At 33.6% G+C, this 24,291-nt stretch overlaps 1 protein-coding gene across 30 annotated transcripts in view; it reads right to left on the reverse strand.

The window, feature by feature from the left end:
* Positions 1-24,291, reverse strand: part of Sox5 (SRY-box transcription factor 5) — a 983,564-nt gene that overhangs the window by 58,912 nt on the left and 900,361 nt on the right. For all 30 annotated transcript variants that reach the window (XM_058576214.1, XM_058576205.1, XM_058576209.1 and 27 more), the window contains one exon: positions 12,015-12,161. In XM_058576214.1, coding sequence (XP_058432197.1) covers positions 12,015-12,161 — 147 coding nt within the window. The remainder of the gene's footprint in view (positions 1-12,014; positions 12,162-24,291) is intronic.

Here is a 24,291-nt window from a genome sequence, read left to right on the forward strand (position 1 = left end):
ATTACATGACTTTTTAAAAATTGTATAAATCAGTGAAGAAACATCATTTTCTTTTAAGCAGAAGATATCTCATTCAGAACAAGTTATATATTATTAACTGTGTGTTTTAAGAGGGTCTTATACCTTAAATGGTCTTAAGAACATTTTGAAAGAATATTTTAAAAACATGCTTTAATATTTCATTTTGTCTAATTAAATTCAAAATACTTCATTTTACATGCCCAAAATTCTAGAAGGAAATATGGCTACACAAATATCCCAAAAGTTTATCTTATAATAGATCAAAAATATGTTACTGATTTTTAAAAATAAAATTCCTATATAGACACATTATCTTAAGTCATCTTCTATTAATACATGTAATTTCGCAAACACATATATTATAAAAACTAAATCAAAAGTAGTGATAACTAAGGGTTCACTTCATATTATTGAGTTGTTATGACACAGATATTTAATCTCATACACAATCTATTGAAAGCATATTAAGGGTCAGCTACTTAAAATTCATTTGACAAAGGAATTTTTAAAATACGATCCATCTTACAGAATTGATCTGTCCTTCGCTTATTTTTCCCAAGTCCACAACTATAATTCCAGATGTAATAGGTCAGATTCTAGCTCCGTGTAACTCCATGAATGCTAATGCAAAAAGACAAGAAAAACCAAACCAAACCAAAATTACCCAAACCTTCTCTTAAAATTGGATCAGAACCATCATTATATTTTAGATAAATGACAGCACTATTTGCATGAAAATTGGCACTAAAAATTCCATCATTTGACCCAAAATTCTTGTCTTGCCCTATACTCATGTAGGGTTGGCCTGAATATTGAGCTCCCACTGACTTAAAATGTAACTTTGATCCTCAAAAGAATTGCATAGAGAAGTATAGAACACAAATCTGTACCTATTTAAGGACATTCCTGTTGCTGTCATAATGCTTTTTTAAACATACTTCACAACAGTATTTTTTTTCTGATGTTATTTTAAGTGCTACTGGAAATACCACAAGACAAGAATTTTTTCAGCATTTCATCCTTTCTATTTTTGGTCTCAATTTCTTTTTCTCCCATTTATGAAATATCTACACTGCCAAAAGTCATCAAAATTGCACAACAAACATAACAGCTCAAATTATATAATAAACTAGAAGAAACAAGATTCCTTGGCTCTTGAAAGGTCCAGTTTAAAAGAAAGTCTCCTACAGACCCAAAGCTGGTAATGGTTTTGCAAAACACTGCAACAGAGCTTTAATAACACACAATTTGTGGTTTTGGAAAAAACATATATAACATAATTAGTCTTTTCTGGTATTCACAAATAATTGGGGGAGAAATAATTTTTTCAATGTTTTTGAGTATACATATTTTCCTACATATTAATTTGGCAATATGAAACCTGAAAATAAAATTTTGGTCTTTATTTCCTTTAGAGACATCACCTTTATTCCTTTGAAAAATCAAAATAATAAACAGTATTTCTTAAACTTGGGTTCTCAAAGAGTCACCCAATGAATGAGCTGGTCTGTTGCTGGAAGTAACAACTGCCAAAAGCTGTGCAATAATACAATTTTAAGTCCTGCAGCTCACAAGGGGGGAGTATGCAATCCTAAGAAGCATCCAATTATATTATCTATAAGAAGGTTCAGGACTGGGAAAAGGGCACATTGTTCCCATGGCAACCTTAGGTACAAGATTCAAGTTTGGGGAAATTTCTACCTTCCTCTTGATATTTTATTTAGATGTATTCCTTAATGAGCAAAATTCTTATTTTAATATAGCAAATTTTAAAAATATTCTAAGTTAAAAAGAAAGGTTTTAATATTATTCCCTATTTCCAAAAAATAAAGGAGTCATTCTATATTTTAAATGTATCATGTTTCTATATTCTCAAATCATATAATATATGAGATAAAGGATATGTGCTTGCAAATTCCTCTGATCATATTAAGCAGACCCTAAATTCACAATCCATGCAAATTGCAACATTAACTGAGCATCTGCTGAAGACATTTCCTCCCCCCACCACACATTTAATACTAATCAAGTCATACAATTTCTGGTCTTTGTTTTAAAAATCATAATTAAGAATGTCTGTGTTCTTCAGTTGATTATTAGCACTAATTGGAAACTATATTATTGATAATGGAGAACTTCATTATCTTAGAACTTTTTGGACAGTCTCTGGATTAAAATAGTCTTTATGGTTCCTTAAATGAACTTTGTGCTGGCAATGTCATGTCCACATTGCTATGTGCATCAGTAAATGTGAAAAAGGTATAGCTAAAAAAAAATCTCACTTTATGGAAAATAATACAATAGGCATATTCAGAGATCTTTGTGTATAAATCAATATCAGTAATAATAATGTGACTTTTAAAAAGCCTATAACTGGAGAGAAGAAAGAAGGAAGGGAGGCATAGGGAAAAGGAGGAATGATAGAAGAAACAGAAAAAGATGGGCAGAGGAAGATAATGAAATAAAACTGTTCCCTGTAAATATCCAACTCAGGAGAGTTTGCAAAAATATCCCAGGGACAAAAAAAATGCTATTCATAATTGAAAAACTACCCTACTTCAGTTATTTTAGGATTGGAGTGCATTTTCCAGTGATATTTGTTTTTAAAGGTAGCTGGAAGTCTGTTGAAATTGGAAGAGCTTTTGAAAGCATACTGGGTTATTATAAGTTATGGGTAAAAATTGAAAATTTAAAAGGTATCAAAATCAAAGAGCAAGTTAATCAGAAAATAGGGTTATTTGTTTGCTTGTTTGTTTTGTTTGTTTTGGTACAGCTTATTAGCCTGCTCAAAACACATTAAGTAATAAAGGAGTCTCCAAATTCTTAATAAGCACTAGAATATAACAACTATAATTTTTAAGGTGAACGTTTTAACATCAATACTTATGGGTCACTAATGCTGAAAAATAACTCCAAGAAACAGGCCTTACAATTTGTTTCATATGGATGGTTACAAGTACTACCAATTATACTTTTAAAAAATTATTAATAAAAAAATCCTCGATAAGTAGGGGAATCTGAAAAATAAAAAGAGTCAGGAAATATGCCAGGATAAATCCATCCTGATGGCCTTTACTTGCTGCCTTTCTTAAGCTGTGTGTGACTGTCTCTTTCAGTCTGTGTACCCTATCATATCCCTCACCAAGTACTCTATGCTGTATGATCACTCTATGCTGTCCACTTCCACCTTCAGGTCCTAGGACTCTAACACTGATGTGGTCAATTCATAGGTATTTTCAAATTAGACTGCCTTCTCTGTCCGACAGCAATGTCAAGGATGTCATTAGGATACATATTCCAGAATGTTCCAAAGGAAGTACTGTATTCTAAACAAATCCTTTACATGAGAAAGTCTTGTACAATTTGGTCCTTCTCATTTCCTAACCTCATTCCTTATCACACTCGCTCCCTCATGTCCACTACATTTCAGATATCTAGCCTTTCCTCTGAACTTTGAATTCAAAGCCTCATTCCCAGATCAGGGACTTTGCAATTGCTGATCTACCAGTTTGGGAACATTCTTTTCTTAGACCTCTGCAGGTCTTCCTTTTCTGGACTGAACCAGAGAAAGGGCTTCCCTGAATACTATTTCTCAAGAAGGCCTAGTACTTTGTCCTTGGCACTCTGTAACTTTTACCAAGTTTTATTTTTTTCACTTACCAAATATAAAGCTATTGATTTGTTTAATTGCTTAGAGTTTGTCTCTTCCCATTAAACTGAAAAGTCTTAAGAGACTGAACAACTTTGTTCACAGTAGTAGTTCTACTGCCTTTAGCTAAACTTGGTACATGGTGGGCATAAATTAATCCATGTTGAATCAATGAATGGCAGGTGTAAGCACAGGGTGCTACAGAACACTGAAGAGAGGCAGTCCTTTGAGAAGAACAGAGTAAGGAACAGAGGTAATAATTACACACCAACTCTATTCGATTTTATCTGGGCTCCGGATTAAGCTAGACCTGAAGTTAGAACATTTTTTTTCATCTTACTATAAGTAAATATACTTTGTTTTTGCTTAACCCAGTTTGGGGTAAGTCTGCTGTCACTGGGAACTAAACAAGAACTAACAAATAGAATTGTTAATTCTTGTTCAATGGAACAAGATAAAATTCTGGAAAGTTGGTTACAGCTTTATTTAAATAAAAACATTGTGACATTGTTATTCTGAATAAAATAATGCCCTCTCAGAAAGTGGTGGGATCCCTGTCATTGTAGGAATCTAGACAGAGGCAAAGTCACCTGTGACTGAGTTACTGTTTGTTGAACTGAATAACTTCTGGGCTTTCTTCTGATTTAATCTTCCATGATTCTATAAATAAAATATCTTACACATTTTTAAAAAATCATAAACTTTTGAAGACTGAGTTTGGACCTGTCTTGTTTAAATTGTTATCTGTTTTTTAACTCTCACATCTACCTCTGTTGAATTTCTGTATTGATTTCTTTCTGCTCTGTTTGGTAACATTTAAAAACATTAATACAAATCTTTCTTCTCTCTAGAGGAAATTTCAAAGAAAATCTAACAAGCAAGCATACATATACATTCTTTCCCATCACACGAAACAATTTTAAAGGAAATTTACACATTAGAGTAGCTCTGTGAAAAAAACCACCTAATTTTTTTTTAATTTACTGTAAGCAACATATATTTCATTGACAAGGAAAATCAACTCTGAGTTTTGAGCTGTGCTCTTTGTCTCATGTTTACTCTCTATTGAAATGGTGAGCCCTAAGATGCTGAAAAGGGTCAGTTAGCAACAGCTCAAATAATTGGTCAACAATTTAGGATAAAGAGTGGAGGATTTCAACTCTTTTGAAGTATGATTTAGGAAGCGGAAATTGTAATTCCCCCAAAGCTAGCTAACCGTAGGTGAGTGCACTTCCTGTGTTCTCTGTCTCTGATATGTTCATGACTCAGCATTTTTCGCTGTCCAGTTCACTGAGATTGTAGGACACACTCCTATCTGTGACATCCTTTTATACGGTTCTGTTTCTTACTTCCCTAAATGATTTGAGTTTTGACAGCCTGGTTTTTAGATTAAAATGTTTTAAACATACAGCTTTTTAGACAGGGGATCTCCTTGGGGTTGACTCTAGTTTAAAGGGCAACTTTCACTTACAAAATATGATTCTGTGGGTCTTCCTATGTAGGCATATGTTCAACATCCCCTTCTTTCCCCACAGTTTATTAAAAAGCTTTAACATGGCTCATCATGCTGTGTTTGAGACAGCTTCCTGTCAAAACAAAATCAGTATACCAGAAACTAGGCCAGTGGGATTCAGAGGACATTACCTGAATCCCTCTGTATATTTTGCCTTTTCATTTAGTGCTTGGATTATATAAGTCTGTTTCTTTGTTTTATCATTTTTTTATGGTACAAATGAGACCAACAACCCCCTTCCACATGATAAGAACATATTGGCAAATGACCTTTAGGACAAATGATAACACTGATCTCAGAAAAGCCTGTGTTAAGTACCTACTTGTCTGAGATTGCCATCAGCTGCATATAGATGAAAAGTGAAGGGGGAACCTCATCATGGGGGTTCTGTTGATAACGCTTCATTAATATATTTCACTTTAGAAACATGGGACTACAAAAAGAAAACTATTTTATTTAAAATGAGAGGGCAACTATGTTACATCCACTGTAAATATGTCCCACCCAGGAAGTGATGATGATGCTGATAATGGCCATATTTACAGTTTAACTCCATGGGGTGTTTTCTTCTGAAAGGAATGTACCTCTTAAGTATGGCACATCCATAGCACATTTCAAAGGCTCACAAAGTAGTTATTTCACAGATATGGATACACAGAGAAGGGGATGTTCAACAGCTATTCAATAAAGCACAAAGCAGCTATGCACAGCAAAGTAATAGGGACATTCTAGCATTTAATTGATTTGCCAGACAGTGTTTAAAGCATAAGAATAGGAAATGGCCAATTCCAATGCAGTCATAATCGGCTGAAGCTAATCTCATTCTATTCTGAAGTTGTAGGAGAAATGGAATCTGCAAAAATATCAGGCCCAACAGTTTTAGAATGGATCAGTGATTTTATTTGATACTGACATACAGAGGTTAATGATAGCTACTCTTTTGTTAACATACTATTTCAGCACTAAGGATTACTTTGGGGCACTGTGTTCAGAGACCAATCCTAGCCTGCACAGTGAGTAATGATTATTTGAGATCTTGACCTGAAAAACTCTAAGAATAAGTCAAACAGTGGTAGTCTCAGGACTTTTACACATTGGAAATAATACTTCTAGAAACTACTATTACTCAACATTTTTTATGGGCAGATGAAATATGAAAAATATGAAATGAGGTTAAAGTTATATTGAACACTGTATTTTGAACTTTTCACCATGGAAATATTCCTGTGGTGCCCTTAACACTTGCTAGTCCTTTTAAAACTTGGGAAATTTCCTTGATGTCTTGTCTTTAAAGAGTGCTTTTGTTATAATACTAAATATAACTTGCCTTTATACTTTGCGTTGGTGGTGGTAGAATTGGTTGTTGTTATATCGTATAAGCGCTTTTGTATTTTGCCTTTCATCCCACTTGGCATTATAAAACATTGTCTCAAGTTACTAAAAATGACTTCATTTCCCAAATCTGTTAGAACAGATTTGAATTTTGATTATCCTCTGATTTCCCACACTCTCAGCATATCATTAAATAATCTTGTATGTATACCAGTTTGTAACTCACAGTATTAAACTACAGAAATCTACCCTGAAGATCAGAGTATATGGATATGTTTGATATCCATATCATGATAGCATGAAACTATCTGATTGGTGCATTACAGCATAAAATAGGTGGCTGATAGGAGTCATTGGCACAACTGATATTACTAAGACAAACACTGGCCACCAAGTTGGAAAAGATCTTCATTACTGTGCCTGTGAAAGTGGATCAGATAACAAAAAGTTCCAGCTCTTCCTCTTGAATCTGAAGCAATATTTATAAGGATATTGTAGCAGAAACAATCTGATTGTGTCTGGTCAGCTTGTTGGGGCCATTTCTGGCTTGTCAGAGAAACATTTCTTTTCCTTGTCATAACTCCCAGGTGCTACTGCTGAGCAAATGGGAACATCACTGCCAGAAGTATTTGAAAAGAACAAAAAAATTGATTTGGACAATCTGTGTGTTCGTGCCATTGATAGAGACACAACTGTGACTAGGGGTATGACTAGGGTCACAGCAAGGTTAAAAGAAAAGCACCCAGGAATTCTCTCATGTTATCAGCTTTTCACACTAGCTGTTCTTAGTTGCTGCAGGCAATATATAGGTTTCCATCAAATACCAAGAGGTCTTCAGTAGATTTACAAGTTGCCCTTCAAATTTTCCCAAGGGGTGGTTATACTCTTACAATAGTAAATCACTTAAAAATTGAAGTTCAGATGTTTAGCACAGCTATGGACATAGGAAGATTTGATAACATAAAATTATAAAGCTATTCAAAACTAACAATTATGGGAGTCTTGTATGAAATAGCATACATTTCTTCTGACTTACTTTAAACATGATATTGGCTCTATTTTTTTAGAATAATTTATTAGAAAACAAATGTATGAAAAGACCACTTACTATCACAAATCAAAGGCTTTCTAGGATCTTACAACATGGCAAAAAAATTTGCAAAATATCTTAAATAGACAATATGTGGTACAAATATGAAAGTTGCTATATACAAAATATATTGGTCCATCCAGAATTTAAACTGACAACAAATTTAAATACTTGTTAGGGCATTTGAGCAACTCAAAACAACATTATTATATATGGGATTTAAGCTCCAAATATTACTCGATTATACATTAAATTATTTTTCCGTATTTTCAGGGCAGGATTTTTGTAAACTTTTCTACATAGTATTTCTTGTGCACAAAAGTTCATGATGTTATACTTTCATTCACTGTTATTTACCAATACTTAGCCATCAACTTGGCTGTGAAGACACACAAGCTAGGAGAATCTCCATCAAGAGCTAAATATATTTACTTTAGTTGTTCAATAAAAAAATGTAATTGTGGAGTGGGATCCAGAGGAGAAAATTTAAATGATTGATAAGGAGACAAGTGTCCATGTATTTAGAAATATTATAACTGCTGAGAATTTTTAAAAACATGCTGATGGTCTTAATTATCTATCATACTATCAAAGCAAATTAGATGATAAAAATGTACATGTGGCACATGGCTAATGAAATCAAGGCATTAAGAAATTAACCAATGATAATATAGCAGGCATTAATGCAAATATTTCACAGACAGTAAGTTTAAGGACATGTAAGTCAGTAAGCAAGGCTGTCCTGTTCTCCAACGCAAATTTTTGAATAGACCAGATTTCTTTTCCTGTTTTCCACATTTACAAAATACAATTCCTGTGTGTAGTATTTAGAAGTTCACTGTGAGTCCTCTGAAGGTTTCTTTACCATTTAATATTATAAATAATTATGTTCCTAGTCAGCAGTTCAAAGCTCAGTACAGCACTTGTACAACACCACAGGCAGGTCAGGTGACCTTTCTCCAATTCTGCACTCTCTGGTGCTGAGGACAGACAAAGTGATATGTCTGTCATACGCCATTACCATTAGAACAGAATCTTGTTCTTTTATTACAACTGAACTCCGCCAGATTTCTCAGCAGGAATGCTAAGTGAAATCAATGTCTTGGATTTCCAGGCTGAGCTTGGAGGTCACAGCCACTCTATCATTTCTCAGCATTATCCTTTCTCTCTCGCACACACACTCCCTGAGCCTCCAACTGGCACACAGCAGATTGAAAACAGCATGCATCAGAGGACTCATGCTGTACAATTTTACAGTCTTTTGGAGCCCCCTCCTTTTGATTCCCCCCTTCCATTTTTTGCAAATTGCAAATAAGTTTTGTTTGTGTCCTTCTCTGGAGTTGTGACTCAAAGGCAAAGGCACACCCAGGAAGACCGGCAGCCAGTAAAACTCAGAACACAGTATGAATTTTGACAGCCGTCAATAAGATCATTATCCTTACATCATTGCCTGGCTACGACTTATGATTCCATTGCCCTAAACAGCAAATCTTTTATTCTAAACCATCAATTTGGTTTATGCCAGGTAGGTATATAGAAAACACAAAGTCCTTAAATAAAATAATTCTATTTTATAGTAAGATAAACATGAAATTTGCCAATAAAACACACAGCAAATACCCTGAGCCACTAAAAATTGATTGTTTATAAACATAAATATGATAATAAATGATAGCTGTTATACATAAATGAAATAACTCTGTGAAGTCAAAATGTTTACTATGCTATGTGTAAATGTTAATTCTATGCAGCAAGGAAGTAAATTCCTATATTGTAATGGGTGTTCTTTCTTTATTTACTGCTAGTTGTATTATTATTTTTTTTTTCGCTATGTTCTTCATTAAAGTGACCATGATACTTGTTGCTGTGGCTATTTTAAATTCACTACATTTTACTGCAGAGTTAAATTAACATAAGCACATAAAGAAATCTTTTCTGACAATAAAATTGGTTGTAGACTATGGTGGAGGAACAATGAGCAAGGGAAGGACATATTTTTATTATATTGTCACTGTCATTTAAAAAGAGAGACTTTGTTAAACTTTACGTATTTTACAATTGCAGATGGAAGGAAATACAATACCTGCTTTTTTTCTTAAATTTTATATGACAGAAAACTCATGAAGGCTAATTTCAAAAAATAACTGAACTTCAAAGACAAAAGACAAAATATATTTTAAATTATACATAACAATAGAAACATAATCTACTCTTTCACTAATATTGAATGAACTAATATTAATTATTTTTTACTAATATTAAATAAAGGTATATAACATCACAAGGTGTGGCAGAATTTTAACATTACTAAAATAATTGGCCTCCTTTACACAGAGTTTATAGTGCTCTGTGAGCATATAGAACCATATAATTCATAAAGAAGACTCCTAATAGTGGCAAAGCAAAACTTCAGATCACTTTTGTACTTGCCAGGATTACCTACAAAAGTATCATTGTAGAAATTGCTCAATAAGCATTTGCATAGCTGGTTGAATGAATGAATGAATGAATGAATAGACAAATGAATAAAAGCATAAATAGATGAGACTGGCATCAAAAGCTTTGTGATTATTTGTAAAAGTGATTTAATGAGTAGATATTAACGACAAAAAGTTTAACCCATCAGCTATTTAAAATTGAACTATGGATCCTAAAATCCTAAAATGAAGCATCCTCTTACAATGCATAATTCTGAAACATGATGTGAAATCACACAAGTAAATCAAGGGAATAAAAACAGAACACAATACTTCACAGAGCTATCTGCATGTGACAAGGACTATGGTGTAACAGCTATTTATTTTACTCAAAGTTAGCCTGAACATGGAATACATTAAAACTGCTGGTCCATGGAGACACCAAAATATCACTGCTTTAAAATTAAATTTTGTTCAATAAATAATTATTACTGAGTTTTAAAAATTTACATGCTGCTATGATTATAAAGAAAAGCAGATCAGACCTTAGACACACATTAAGCACAGAACATGCAAGGTCCATTAAACAGCCGAAACAGACCTTAAACGTGGCTTATGTGTATTCCCTAATGTCACTGCAGGGTGTACAATATTTTTTGCTATGTATTTACACATAGTACTGTGAATCATGGTCCAAGGTCTCTGTCCAGGTTAAGTTACACTCTTAATGTGATTTTCTCTTAATAATATAGAAAAGGACTTGGAAGTTATGGGAAGGTAGATGCTGGAGTGGCCTTTCCTAATCCGTCGATCCCTTTTTCATTCCCAATTCCCTCTGGAATAGTATGTAACTGGGAAAGACATCCTAGAGGAGTTGCCAAGTTTTTGGAGAAAGACTTTTTAAAAAATAAGCTGTTATATATTTCTCTTTTGATATTTTCTACTCCTCTTCTCTGTGTTCCTTTCTACTGTTGTAACTACTCTTACCCTGTTACTCTTGATATATTTCATCATCTCCATCCATGGAAAGGAGATCAGAAGCAATTTTCTACATAGTTCAGAAAAAATTAATTTTGGGGTAAATTAACTGTTGTTAGTGTTCCATTTCCTATTTTCTAACATGGTAAAAAATTTGCAGTTATTTTTCCTGAGTAGTTTCATGGAATACTACTTAACTGTCACTCTTATGTTGTTCACAGAAAGCTTAATTTATTCATACAACATCATATATGTAAGGCTTAAAATAAAAAACATTTTGAATCAATTTTTTCTGCTTCTTTCTCTGTTTAAGCTGAAACATACACTACATGAACTTTCCCAATCTCCTTCCATGTGTTCCACATGCTTCTTAACTGCAAAACCAAAACTGCTTCTAAATAGTTTTACTTCTAATACTATTATTATCTTTGCTTCTTTACATGATAATCTCAGTGGATGGGTGACATATCTAAAATTACATCTATACCATGCCACATTATAACAGTTATTGATATTTTTAAAAAAACACTCCATATGTCCTAATCCTACTCATACTTTAAGATCTATTTCAGTTCCTCTTTCTCTGGCAAACACTTCACTTCTCAGTGAAGTTAATCTCTTCTTCCTAATAACTTCCAATGTGCCTTATCTGTCTATGTCTTTATAAAATGTATTATTTCTCATCATTGAATACAGCTAGTTGGCTATTTTTATATGTATCTACTTTATAAGACTGTAAGTCCCTTGGGCATAGAATACTTATCTGATAAATTATTGTATAATTTATTTATCACATTTTTATTATAGTTGTCTGCATGTGTTTGCTGATTAATTGAACAAATGAATTACTCAGTGCGTTTATGTAAATTTACATGAATACTTATTACTTCTGCTAGACTCTTACCTCCATGTACACAGTTTGCTGTCATATAATAGATAATAGACCTTCAACAAATACCACTGAATGAAAAGAAAAACTCTTAGGTGGCAACATAGGAAGCTTCAAAAGGGTACCTTGCTTTTGGGTGGCGGGCTGTTTGTGCTCTTGTCTGTATGGATGCTGGTAGGAGATACAGCAGCACCAAGGTTGCCTTGGGGTATGCCTGGGAGCTTTCCTCCTGGAGACACCTGCATTGCAGCTAGCTGGGCAGCATATAACTGCTACAGAAGTAGAAGAGAGAGAAAAAGACTAATCAATAATAAACAATGCACCTTTCAGAAATTACTCATACTCAGATGTGTTATTTTTTCTCTAGGTATTTTTGTTTAGATCCTGAAATACTTAAGGAAAGTAGCTGTCATCTCAACTTAATGACTAACATCTTAGGGGAGGAATGACAGATACCACATAGATGGAATCTCTGTCAGTATGTTCAGGGCCTCAAAGCAAATCTATAATAACTCTTTTCCAATGTCTATGGGAGGCAAGTATATCACATTATTCGGTCAAGAGCTACTTCTGTACTTTAAATTCACGTAATATATTACAAAAGAATGCAGCTTCATGTACACATAGTTTTCTTACTATCCATGTTGGTTCAATCCCTATATATCTCTTTCTTTGACTTGTTGAAATGGGTACCTATAACAATTTTTCTGAGCATGAGTTGCATAGAAATACAAAATAGGCATTCAGTGGGAATCAGAAGAGAGTATTTGAAGAATGTTATCTGGTCAGTCTACCTACATTGATAAAAATTAACTGGATTCTTGCCAGAAGTTCAATTTACTTCACAATATAAACACAGACAACTCTCAAAATTATCTTGAGGATTAGGGTTTTACAGAAGATTGCCTAAAACATACACTCTCCCACTAAGCTATCACTTAATAATTTTTATTAAGTAACATAGAAAACATTCTTTAACAAGTCATTAATAAATTACAAAGAAAATTTTTGTTTCATAACAACAACCATATGGTAAAGTAACCTAAAACAAAGGAAGATGTTTTACATTGAAATAATAATATTAGATGTTAAGATTAATACTCTTTTCATCTTCATTCAACACTTCATAAAGATTTTAACAATCTGGATGAGAAAGCAATAATGAAACTTTATAATATATGTGTGTATATACATTTCCATTTGTCTTGAGAGTAAATAGCTTTTACTATGCAAGGTAGCATTTCTGTTACAAAGTGATTGATGCTAAAGTAAAAAGCTCTCAAGCACAAGTCCTGTGGAATGGTTCTTTGGATTATCTTGATATTTTTTCCTGAAAGAGAAATTTCAAAGGATAAACTTGTTCAAGATAGGCCATAGGTCCTGATAAATGAGGTCTCTCTACAAAGCAAAACTGAAAAGAGTACATATTTTCATGAAAATACACATTGCTGTTTCCAGATACTATGATATAGATGAAAATAGAAAATTAAAATCATTAATAAAATAATACCTTTTTTAATGCAAAGCGATGAAAGATACAAATTCCAGAGAAAGAATGAACAACTTTAGTGAAATATATTTAGATTATCAACAATGATTGTCCCTATAAAGTTATCTTGTGTTAGAAAAACTATATTATTTATATTTTTATCAGAAGAAAGGATAAAATTAAATTGCTAAATCTTCAATTACATGAAGAGTAAAAGGATCATTCACTTTAAATATGATGAGAGTTTACTATTTAAAAAACAATGATCAGAATTGAAGCATTTTCCACACTTGTGTTAAAAAATGTATGCATTATATTTTGTACTTAGAAAAGCAGTTTTTTCTGTCATCATTCTGAACCATTTATAAAATCATTTAGAATATTAAATTCAAATTTAAAATATGCCCAGCTGATACATAATATTAAAAATATATGTATATTAACAGATTAGCTAAATAACAATATTATGCTATGTAAATTTCATATTTTATTGTATATTGTGCTCTTGTCTTTAAAAATATAAATCCACTGGGTATTATTACTACAGGAAACAATACCTATTTCTGCCTAGGCACACCAAAACTGAAATTGTTTCAGAATAGGAAAGATGACATGTCTTAAATATCTGTAGGTAAAATGAATAATGTGAACAATACAGCTATTCAAATTTTAATTTTGTTTCTTAAAGAATTACTTCATAATATTGAAAATTATTCTGTTATTTAATTAAACAACTTGATTAATTACCCATAAAAAGGGATTCAATAATTAAGTATAAATCACTATAGTCAGATTTACAACTTCAAAAAATATTTTTAAAAGGGTATAAATACTCTCAAACATTTTATTGAATTTAAAGGTTGAAGATGGTGCATGTTTGAATTAAAAAATCTACTTTATACTCTTAATCAAATAAATGAATTATTTTTATCCTTTAATAAAAACCATCAGGTTTAATCTGAGTTTGGTTGTCCTAAAAAATGCTTTTTGAACTGAAATGGACACAAAGATTGTGTGGCTTACAGCTGGATGAGAATTCAGATCTGTCTGTGCACAGCTCTGTCTTTTTAACTGTTCTACTATAAGAAGAAACAATGGTCCCTGAGGGAGCAAAAATATTGAAGACAAAGATGTAGGTTGTGGTACTATCTAAGATAAAAATGAGAGCTGCTTATAGGTTCACAGACATAAAACATGCTTATGAACACTGAGCACCAGGGAGACATGAAATGATAATCAACAAACAGATTCCACCTAATCCTGTGTGATTGTTTCCTTTAAAAAAAAATATTGTCTGAGGGAGTTGTGGGGAAGACGATAAGGAGAGGGAATAAGAATATGATATTTTAAGTAATATAAAAACCCGAAATTTAATTCTTACCAGGGTTGGAGTATTTTAGAGATCATAAAAAAATTCTAACATTATTTTCAGGGTAAGAGTCAAGGTATCCTGTAAGGATAAAAGACTCTTAGTCTGTTTAAACACAAAGTTCAGCTCAGCCTTCTAACTTTAGTGTATCCCAAATTGTCTGTGTTGGGTTAAAAAAAATTAATTTAATTAATTAACCTTATATTTAATCTTTGGGTTTCATCAGCTATAGTCAAAAGAAAGATGTTAACCAGATTTGTGTTCTAAAAAATAAATGTATACAATTTAAAGAAAGATGCAGAACAAGATAATTGTTGACAAGGTATTATAGAGGATGGTGTGGAACAATGAGTGGTAGGAAAGAAAGGCAATGCATTTGAGTGCACATCCTGGAATGCAAAACAGCACTGTGTCTGCAGGCTAAGGAAGTTCATCCATGGAAGCCCTAGAAATGCAGGGCAGGGTTTAAATTAAAAATAGAGGTAATAGAAAGCCACAGGATGGGAGCAACACATACATGATGTGTTTAATTAGGCAGGAATATCAGCTATGAGGTTTTAAAAATTTAGAAGTGATAGTATCGATCATAAGAACTTAGTTAACATAACTATTGTGAAAAAGATTAGAAAAAAAATCAAGTCATAGTACAGTGGACACATAAATATCACCAAATAACAGGGGGAAAGAAAAAAGAAACACTGGAATGAGATGAATAATTTAATATATAAAATACCTTCATTTTTACATATGTGAGTAATTGTCTATCATATATTCTTTGTAAGATAATCAAAACACATAACTATTTCTTTTTAGAAAAGGAGGGACTGATTTATGCAGAGAAGTTTCCCCATAATCCTGCATTTTGGTAGTAAAAGTGCTGGGACCATTCAGTCATGTACTTCCCCTAAAGTGTAGCTCATTAAATTATTGAACTTTTTTTTTTTTTTAGGAAGAATTTCAGCACTGGGGAATTCAACCCAAGGTCTGCTGCATATTAGAAACTGAAATATATCCCCAGCCCCAATGCTTTTTCAAGTTTGAATAATATGATGTTCTCTACTTACAACAACATTAGCTTAAATTGTATCTATCATAGCCAAGCCTAATCATTATTATTTTTTTTATATAATTCATTATCATGTGTACCAAGCACTACTGGGCAGTTCATTTATAGGCTCTTTCTGATGAGCTGTTATGGTCCAATATTGGGTCCAAAAATATCTAATGGGAAGATAAATAACAGATATTTGAAAATATAATGACTAAATGTTGCTATTTTGAGAAAAAATAATACAATTGGTTTTTGGACAACATGGCTTTTATGACACAGTTATATACAGTAGTTAGATAGAATCTTCTTGTGAAGATACTTGCTTTACTTGGACATGCTAAGCAAGAACTTTTCAGTGCTCAGAGTGAAGAAACTTCATGAAACACCCCTTTCAATTTCTAAGCTGACTGCCTTAATTCATACAGATAGTAAATTTCTGCCACTTCTTCCTAATAGCGTATTTTCCCCAAATTGCTAGAAACACAGCTTCTGCCATTGGCTACTAGCCTAGTGTCTAACTGCCATCTGGAGTATTTGGATTCAAAACATTAAGCACTGACAAAAATATCTATCATGATTTGTTGCCCCAAACCATTAACTGACTAGTAAACTCCTTGAAGGCAGGGATTATATCCCTATCCTTCAATGCTTTTTCAGAAAATAGTAAATACAAGGACAAGTAGAATTGAATAAAGGCAAAAATGGACTGTGTAAAATAATAGCATTTATTATTAACAAACACAGATCTCTTGTGCACAAGTAGTTAATTCAGATCATGATAATGATTATGCATGAAACTAAAATTCTGGAAGGAATTTGATGCACTTCTACTTCTTGGGAATTAGAAAGACTCTGTGGTGATAACATTCACTTTGATTCATTCATTTTGTTTACTTAAGAGGGCAAATAAACATGACTTAATAAATAAATCTGAGCATAAGAACACAAGATATTCTAATATACTCCTCATAGTCATAACAATATCTAAATAAATCACTTTGGAAATATGGATGGAAAGAAATGGGTAGAGATTAGTTTTTAAAGTTCATTACTTTTCAAAATATAACAAAACCAAGAGTATAAGCATATAGATATTCTTAAATATTTTGGAAAAAAATGGAAAATGCCTTCTTCCTCAGAAGGGAATATACATTATTTAATTGTTGAATGTAAAATATTTATTACTTAGAGAGTAAAAAGCATATAGTAGGAACTATGGTTGTTAGTAGGTAGTAGTTGTTCTTTGGGGAAAAAGAACAGGTTCTCTTAGTTCAAAGCTGAATTTTCTATTTATATTTTTATTCATTGATAAACACATCTCCAACTCTCCCCACCCACCAGATCCTGGTAGATATCATTCTATGTTCTTCTTCTGTGGATTAAACTTTTTCAGATTCCATATAAAAGTAATCTCATGTGTTGTTCAGTGCCTGGCTTATTTCACTTAACATGATGTCCTCTGGGTCTATCCATGTTGTCATAAATGACAGGATCTCCTTTTTTTTTTTTTAAAGGCTGAATAGTATTCCATTATATACACATACCTCATTTTTTTTACCCACTCATCCAGCGATGAAGACTTTGTCTGGTTCCATATCTTGGTTATTTTTAATAACACTGCAGTAAATTTGGAAGTGCATATATCCTTTCATCATGTTGATTTCATTTCTTTTGAATATATACCTAGTACTGGGATAGCTGGAGTTTTAATTTTTTTATTTTAATTATGATCAATTATCAGTTCTTCCTTTTGTGTACATGGGAAGTCTGCATAAAAGGCACGGGAGATAGAGATGACCCTATGCTGAGAGCCACAGCCAAGTCAGGATGGTGCCTAGCATTGGAGTGGTTGAGAGGTGATGGCAGGGAGCCATTAAGATGATGATAATTAAGCTGTGTATAATTGCTGTGACTGGATGATGCTGGATTGGGGCAGGCTGTGTATTCAGTTGTATATGGACCCCTGCTGTCCGGCAATAGGGCGGCTCCTGCTGCCTCAGCGCCTGCTTTTTTTTATTGTTGGTTGTTCAAAACATTACATAGTTCTTGATATATCATATTTCACACTTTTGATTCAAGTGGGTTATGAACTCCCATTTTTACCCCGTATACAGATTGCAGAATCATATCAGTTACACATCCATTGATTTAGTTCTGTGAAGTTTCCTGTTGAGTTCCTGTTGAGGTGGTGGGGGGGGGGGTTCCCCGGGGAGTTCGCAAGGAACCTACAAGTGCCTCATGGCAGCTCGGTTATTTTGTGCCCAGTCAGACTGTGGCAACCCTATATTCAGTCATTTACATAGTAGCCAATAGTATGTAACAAGGTTTGGTTTGATCCAACTGTCTTTCTCTACTTCAGGTTTAGATTAGGAGGTGAAGACAAACCTTCCTTATTGTGAAGACACTAAGTTATGCCATCATACTCTCCCTACCTTTTTTCTACCTTTTTTTCCTCTCTACATTTCTCCTCCTCAAGTCAACAAGTTCAACACATTACTAGGAACTTGGGTACAAAAAGCATTTGAAGAGAGATAGGGGGGAAAAAGAACATTACAATTATAACTAAAAAACTCATCTTTTTTTTCAAATAGTATACAATAAAACATACTGATTCCTGTAGATGATTTGTGAATTTTCACATTGTCATTATCAGAATGGAGAGTGCAAGACCATATAACCACTTAATATTTTTTATGATGAATGAATTGTTTATTTTATGATCAGAACCTTGTTATCCAAATGAAATCTTTCATCAAGCACCAATACATAAAAGAAAATAAGAGGTATGCCATAACTGAATATAAAATCATTGTATATACCTTAAGATTTACTTAAATGAGGGCAATGAGGTTGTTTTAATTCTCCCCAAGAATTTAAGTAGGCATAAGGATAAAGTTGTAGCCCTTTGTCATCCTTAGCAATCAAGAAATTCTTGCCTCAAAAACAGTTACTTCCAGACTTTCACATAAGCAAATATGTAGACTTAAATTCTAAAAAAAATTACAAAAAAGAATTTTACAGAGTTAAAATTTTCCTGATTAATAGCATTTTGTAGTTCAAATATACAAATATGAAAGATCTGACTTTCATACTTAGTTTTGTCATCCAGGGACTGAAATTTGACAGTAAAAGTTAACATATAGTCAACATGTTAAGTATTTGGAATACAGATTTAAAAAATGTGTGTGCTGTCATCTATTATTATTTAAAAAAATAGTTAAATATGTGCTTTTAAAGTTTAAACAAAACCTGAAAAGATATATGTTAAATGTGATATGCAGGAAAACTACTTATTTTTCTTTTTTTCTTTTCCTCCTTTTAAGGGAAAGAACAGGAAATAGCCTTTGTGAGGAAAAAAATTCAGAAAGCAATTTCAAGGCTCCATAAGTGTTATCTTTATAGCTTAATTTCAGCTTCTTAATGTAACTTAAATGTGGAGTTTAAAGAGAAACTAATGTACTGGAGAAAATCTTTCAAAACATATCAGCATGTTTCAATGTGAATAAATTTGCTTTGCACATTATTTTTCATAATGTTTCTTTGTAGAAAATTATCAGAGCAACTATAGTTTAAACATGGACTTTCCCTGACACCATCAGCATTCCCTTTCTATGTTCTTCAACTGTGTTGCCTGAAAACAGCATCTGCCTTAAATTTGCTGAATATCAGGGCAAAAGGGCAAATAGAATATCATGTGCCAAATATATAAAATTTTACAATTTATGTATCAAGCTAATGAACAAGGCAATAAAAGATATTCTATTCTCCTGTCTTGACAAATATACCATCAAAATTACCTGGATGCAAGTTAAAAAGCACATGAGAAACCACATCATAACCATTAGGATGGCTACTATTAAAAAACAGAAAATTGCAAATGTTGGCAAGGATGTATGAAACTGGAACTCCATGTGTTGTTGATAGGAATGTAACATGCTGCTTCCGCTGTGGAAAATAGTAAGATGGTTCCTTGGAAAATTAAATAGAATTCGTATACGACCCAGCAATTCCACTCTGGTTATAGACCAAAAAGGATTAAAGCAGGATCTCAAAAAGATATAGGTACAACCATGTTCCTGGTAGCATTAGTACCAATAGCCTAAATGCAGAAACAACCCCAGCATACCTTGACAGATGAATGGATAAACAAAATGTGGTACATATATAGAGTGGAATGTTATTCATCCTTAGTAAAGAAGGAAATTCCAACACATGCCATGACATGGCTGAAACTTGAAGAAAATAAGCCATGTCAAACAAGTAAGCAGTGGTAAAGTGACAACTGTTGTATGATTCTACTCATGTAAAGTAACTAGAGTAGTCAAATTAATAGACGGAAGGTAGATTGGAAGTTTCCAGGGATTGGGGGTAGGGCTTATTTTACATACACACACACACACACACACACACACAATGATCTGGAGGGATGTGTTTAAATTCACAATTCTTTGTTTCTTTGCAGCTTCCTGTTAAAATATGGTGGCACAGGAAGGACAAATTTGGGGCTGTGTCTGTGTTGCTTTTCTTCCCACTCCCAGTAGCTTCTGCCCAGGATGGGCTCAGTTCTTCATGACTGACTTACTTGCAAGGAACTTCTGAGATGGGGGCAACATGGTAGCTGCCTTACTACCCTTGAGGCCTCAATTAAGTACAGAATGACGCTATAATGGAGGAATATTCCAACAGGATGGAATATCTGAGTTAATCTTCAAATAAACCAAAAATAAAAATCCCCATAAGCATTTAACATTTTTTTTTCTGTACATAATAGAAGAACTTTTCTTAAGAGACCCTCTTTTCCCATTTTAAAATGTAAGTATAGATCCCTTCTACTACTTTCAGGCCATCTGTGAGGTCAATCTATTTTGCAATGTGTGTGCTGTCATCTATTATTATTTTAAAAATAATAGCACTACTGGGGCAAAGCTAGAAGAAACTAAAGATAGCCTGACTTCTTTCACTTAGTACATTTTTGATGTGTTATTACTTTTATTAGCAGTAGTCCATTCCACTATATTGCTAAATAGTATACTCCTTTGCAAGGATATTATCACACTTATTACCTGCTTGCAACTGATGGACACTTGGGTTATTCCTAATTTTGTCTGTCATTAATAATCCTGCTATAAGCATTCCGGTGCAAGCCTTTGTGTGTTTTTGTTTCTCTTGGCTATCCAATTACTAATATTGGATCTGCTTACATATATATATATATATATATATATATATATATATATATATAGTCATAAGTAAGTTCATGTTTGCTTTCTAAAGAAATTGCCAAACTTTCCAAATTGGCCAAGCTATTTTACATTCCACTGCAAGGTATGAGGGTTCCAATTACTCTACATTCTCAACAACACAAGGTACTGTCTTTTTAATTATAATTATTCTAGTAGGTATGAAATGGTGTCTTACTCTAGCTTCAAATTGCATTTCTGTGATGACACTTAGTATCTTTTCATGTGCTTATTAGGCATTCCTATGTCTTTGGTAAACTATATCCAGATCTTTTGTTCTTTTTTTCTTTTACTTTTTTGTTTTTGTACAAATTGGGCTGCATTAAATTAAACTAATTTTTATGTATCTGAATTTAATTCAGACTTTCAGGGAGGCTGTACACAAGGGTTCAGTTTGATAGCAGGGTATAGCTATTCTCAAAAGATTCATAATAATAATAAAATATTTGATAAGAGTAATATAAATAGTTTTTCCTCTTGAATCAATTTTAAATGCTTATATAATAACTAATTTTTTAACTTTTAATTTTCAATATCCTAATGGGGAAGAGAAGAGTGAAGTGAGCTGCAAAGGGTAGAATGCTCTTGCACCCATCAAGGAATCAGTGCCTGTGGAGATAGGCCTCTGAAAGTTGATGCCTATCATTAGCCACTAAGATTACTCCTGGAAATCTTGAAGACTGTACAGTTCAGGCTGACAGTCAACTTGTAGGATAGATACTCTTAGTCAAGCCTATGGGAGGGTGAAAGTGACAAGGTTAGGGAGGAGATGGGAAAGCTCTCTTCAAATCTTCTAGGTCCTTAAGCCATGGAAGTAAGTGGGGGGCTGGAGAAGTGAATCACTTACTTCTCCTGCTGCTTCACCAGCTCTCACACACGCTCAGGGAAAAGAGATTGGGGGAAGGTGGGAAGGGTTTTCATTTAGTCTCATATCTAGAGTGCCAGCCGGGGTAAGAATTCATCCTGAAGTGAGTGACAACTGGAATATATTAGGGACTTGAGTCACTGGGAGAAGGAGCTGTGAGTACACACGTGAGAGATCCAGGATTTTTGTATATGGATATGAGTCCTAAACAAACTGGAGAAAAAAATGCATTAAACTGAAACAGCAAGTGAACTCAGACTTCTTCCAGGAAATTTGTCCATATTAAGGAGAGCTAACGGTCATTACATCGAGGAAGCAAAATTTTAAAAAATCAGTGCACTTGGAATCTAAGAGCTTCAGCATCAGATGGTGCAAGGAAGCGATGTGAGTGGACAAAACCCCCTGAAGCTAAGCAGTCAATAGTGTCATCAGGGGAGAGTTCAAGATGGCATGAAGACAAGCCACAAGGGGAAAGGCAGTGTTACCAACTTGAGAAATGTGCTTCCTTCAGCAGAAACAGGGGAGCCACTTGAGCAACATGTCTGAGGCAATAAGGGGCTTGCTGGTAGGGGCTCCACAGTAGAAACTACTGTTATTTCAACCTAGTCCTTCTTAAAAGTATTCCTACTGGCAGGTACATCTAAGGAAAGCTGGAAGACAAAAGTAAATTATCATGTCTGCCCATGGTAAAGTTTTGCTATTTTTTTAAAAAGCCACAATGAATCCATGCATGGAAGTTGAAATATTATTAAGGTATAAAACTATTATCACTAAGTTTTAATAATACGTAGATCATCTTCACTAGTCTTTTCCATATTCCATTTCCTAGGTGTGATACTTGGATGGAATACAGAGCTATCAATAGGGGTGGAGTGCTGTGAGGGTGTGAAGATGGCATCCTGCTAAAAATTAAAGACACATTTGAACTTACTTAGATCTTAAGACCTTTTTCACAGGTAAGACACTGTCACGCTGTTTCTGTCACACTGCAGATACTGAAGCCTATAAGGAGGCACTTCAAATGAACTGGCTTTCTAGAGGCTTTTCTTCATTTCATTCTATGCTAATAAATCTTGAACAGCTAGAAAAACACATTTTGACTTTTATAATCGAAGCAGTTCCTTAAAGAACCAGATATATTTTGTGAGAGTCACGCAAGAAAACACCAACTGATAGTTTATCTGTCTTTCCCTTCCTCCCTCCCGGTTTTTCCACTCCACAAGCCATCTTCATGTACTGCACAGTAATCCATTACAATATGTTCCAACATCTGCCTCTCCATATGATGTATGACCTATTCGATTGACCCTTTTTATGCCGCTCCAGACTTGCTGTTCATTACCGAGGGAGGATGAGCACTCTGCAGCTATTCCCGAGGTCACCAACCAGTAAACACATCTCCATTTGGCAAGGTAAGGAGGATACTGTCTGAAAGGTTCTTCAGATCTCTTTATATATCAGTGACTATACTTATATCTTTAATTAGTTTAATTTAGAGGGGGAAATACTGCTGAATTTCCTTTCAAAGTCACAAAAAGAAGACAATTGCTTATTCACCAGGAGGGGACAAAAATCTATTTTCACAAATATTCATTATTTAATACAGGGCTTTAGCAGAAAGATATTCAAAGTAAATGCTCCTCTTTGGCTAGGTTCATAATTATGAAAGCATTGTTTATTTTATCCCAATAGATTGTACAGGGGGATGATAGTAATCAAATCATTTAAAAATATCATTCTAATTTACTATGAAGAGAACTTGAGTGTCAGTTCATACTAAATCAGACTGTATATTATCTAGTATGTTATAAAAACATACTCACTTCCAAAAGGCATATTTGTTCTTTGCTTGAAAATATTTGGCACATCCGGGGTGAGAAAAGTGTAAGAACTATGATTTGGTGTGACTATGATATGCCAATCTCTCCACTAGAAGTTTTGCATGCTATCTCAGGAACTGCCATAATAATTCTGTATGCTCTATGGGGAAGATGAAAACTCAGAGTGGTTCAATAACTTGTCAAAGGTTAATCAACTAGTAGTATCAGAAATCCGAATAACTGAACTTTTCCTTTCTTTTGCATGTCCAGTAAAGTTTTCATATGGGTAAAAATGTTCCTATGGGGAAATTATTTTCAAATTTCAGTTCTTGGTGATGAATTCATCTCCCTTTGCTGCAGTGGGATAGAGATGGAATTCCCCTACCTGCAGGCCAACGGAAAAAAAGCCTTCCCTTTGACTCAATATTGACAGTTTCCAAGACCAAGAGTGAAAGCTTCAAAGGTGGAAGACTTCTTGAATCACTGATAAAAGTCTATCCCTCCATGAAAAAGACACATATCTGCTCAAGACTTGTTTTTAGTTGCTAGTTTGTTTCACTGCTAGTAA

The sequence above is a fragment of the Marmota monax genome, unplaced genomic scaffold, assembly GCF_021218885.2.
Source record: "Marmota monax isolate L192 unplaced genomic scaffold, Marmota_monax_Labrador192_F-V1.1 WCK01_AAM20220418_F8-fsc00012, whole genome shotgun sequence".
NCBI lineage: Eukaryota > Metazoa > Chordata > Mammalia > Rodentia > Sciuridae > Marmota > Marmota monax.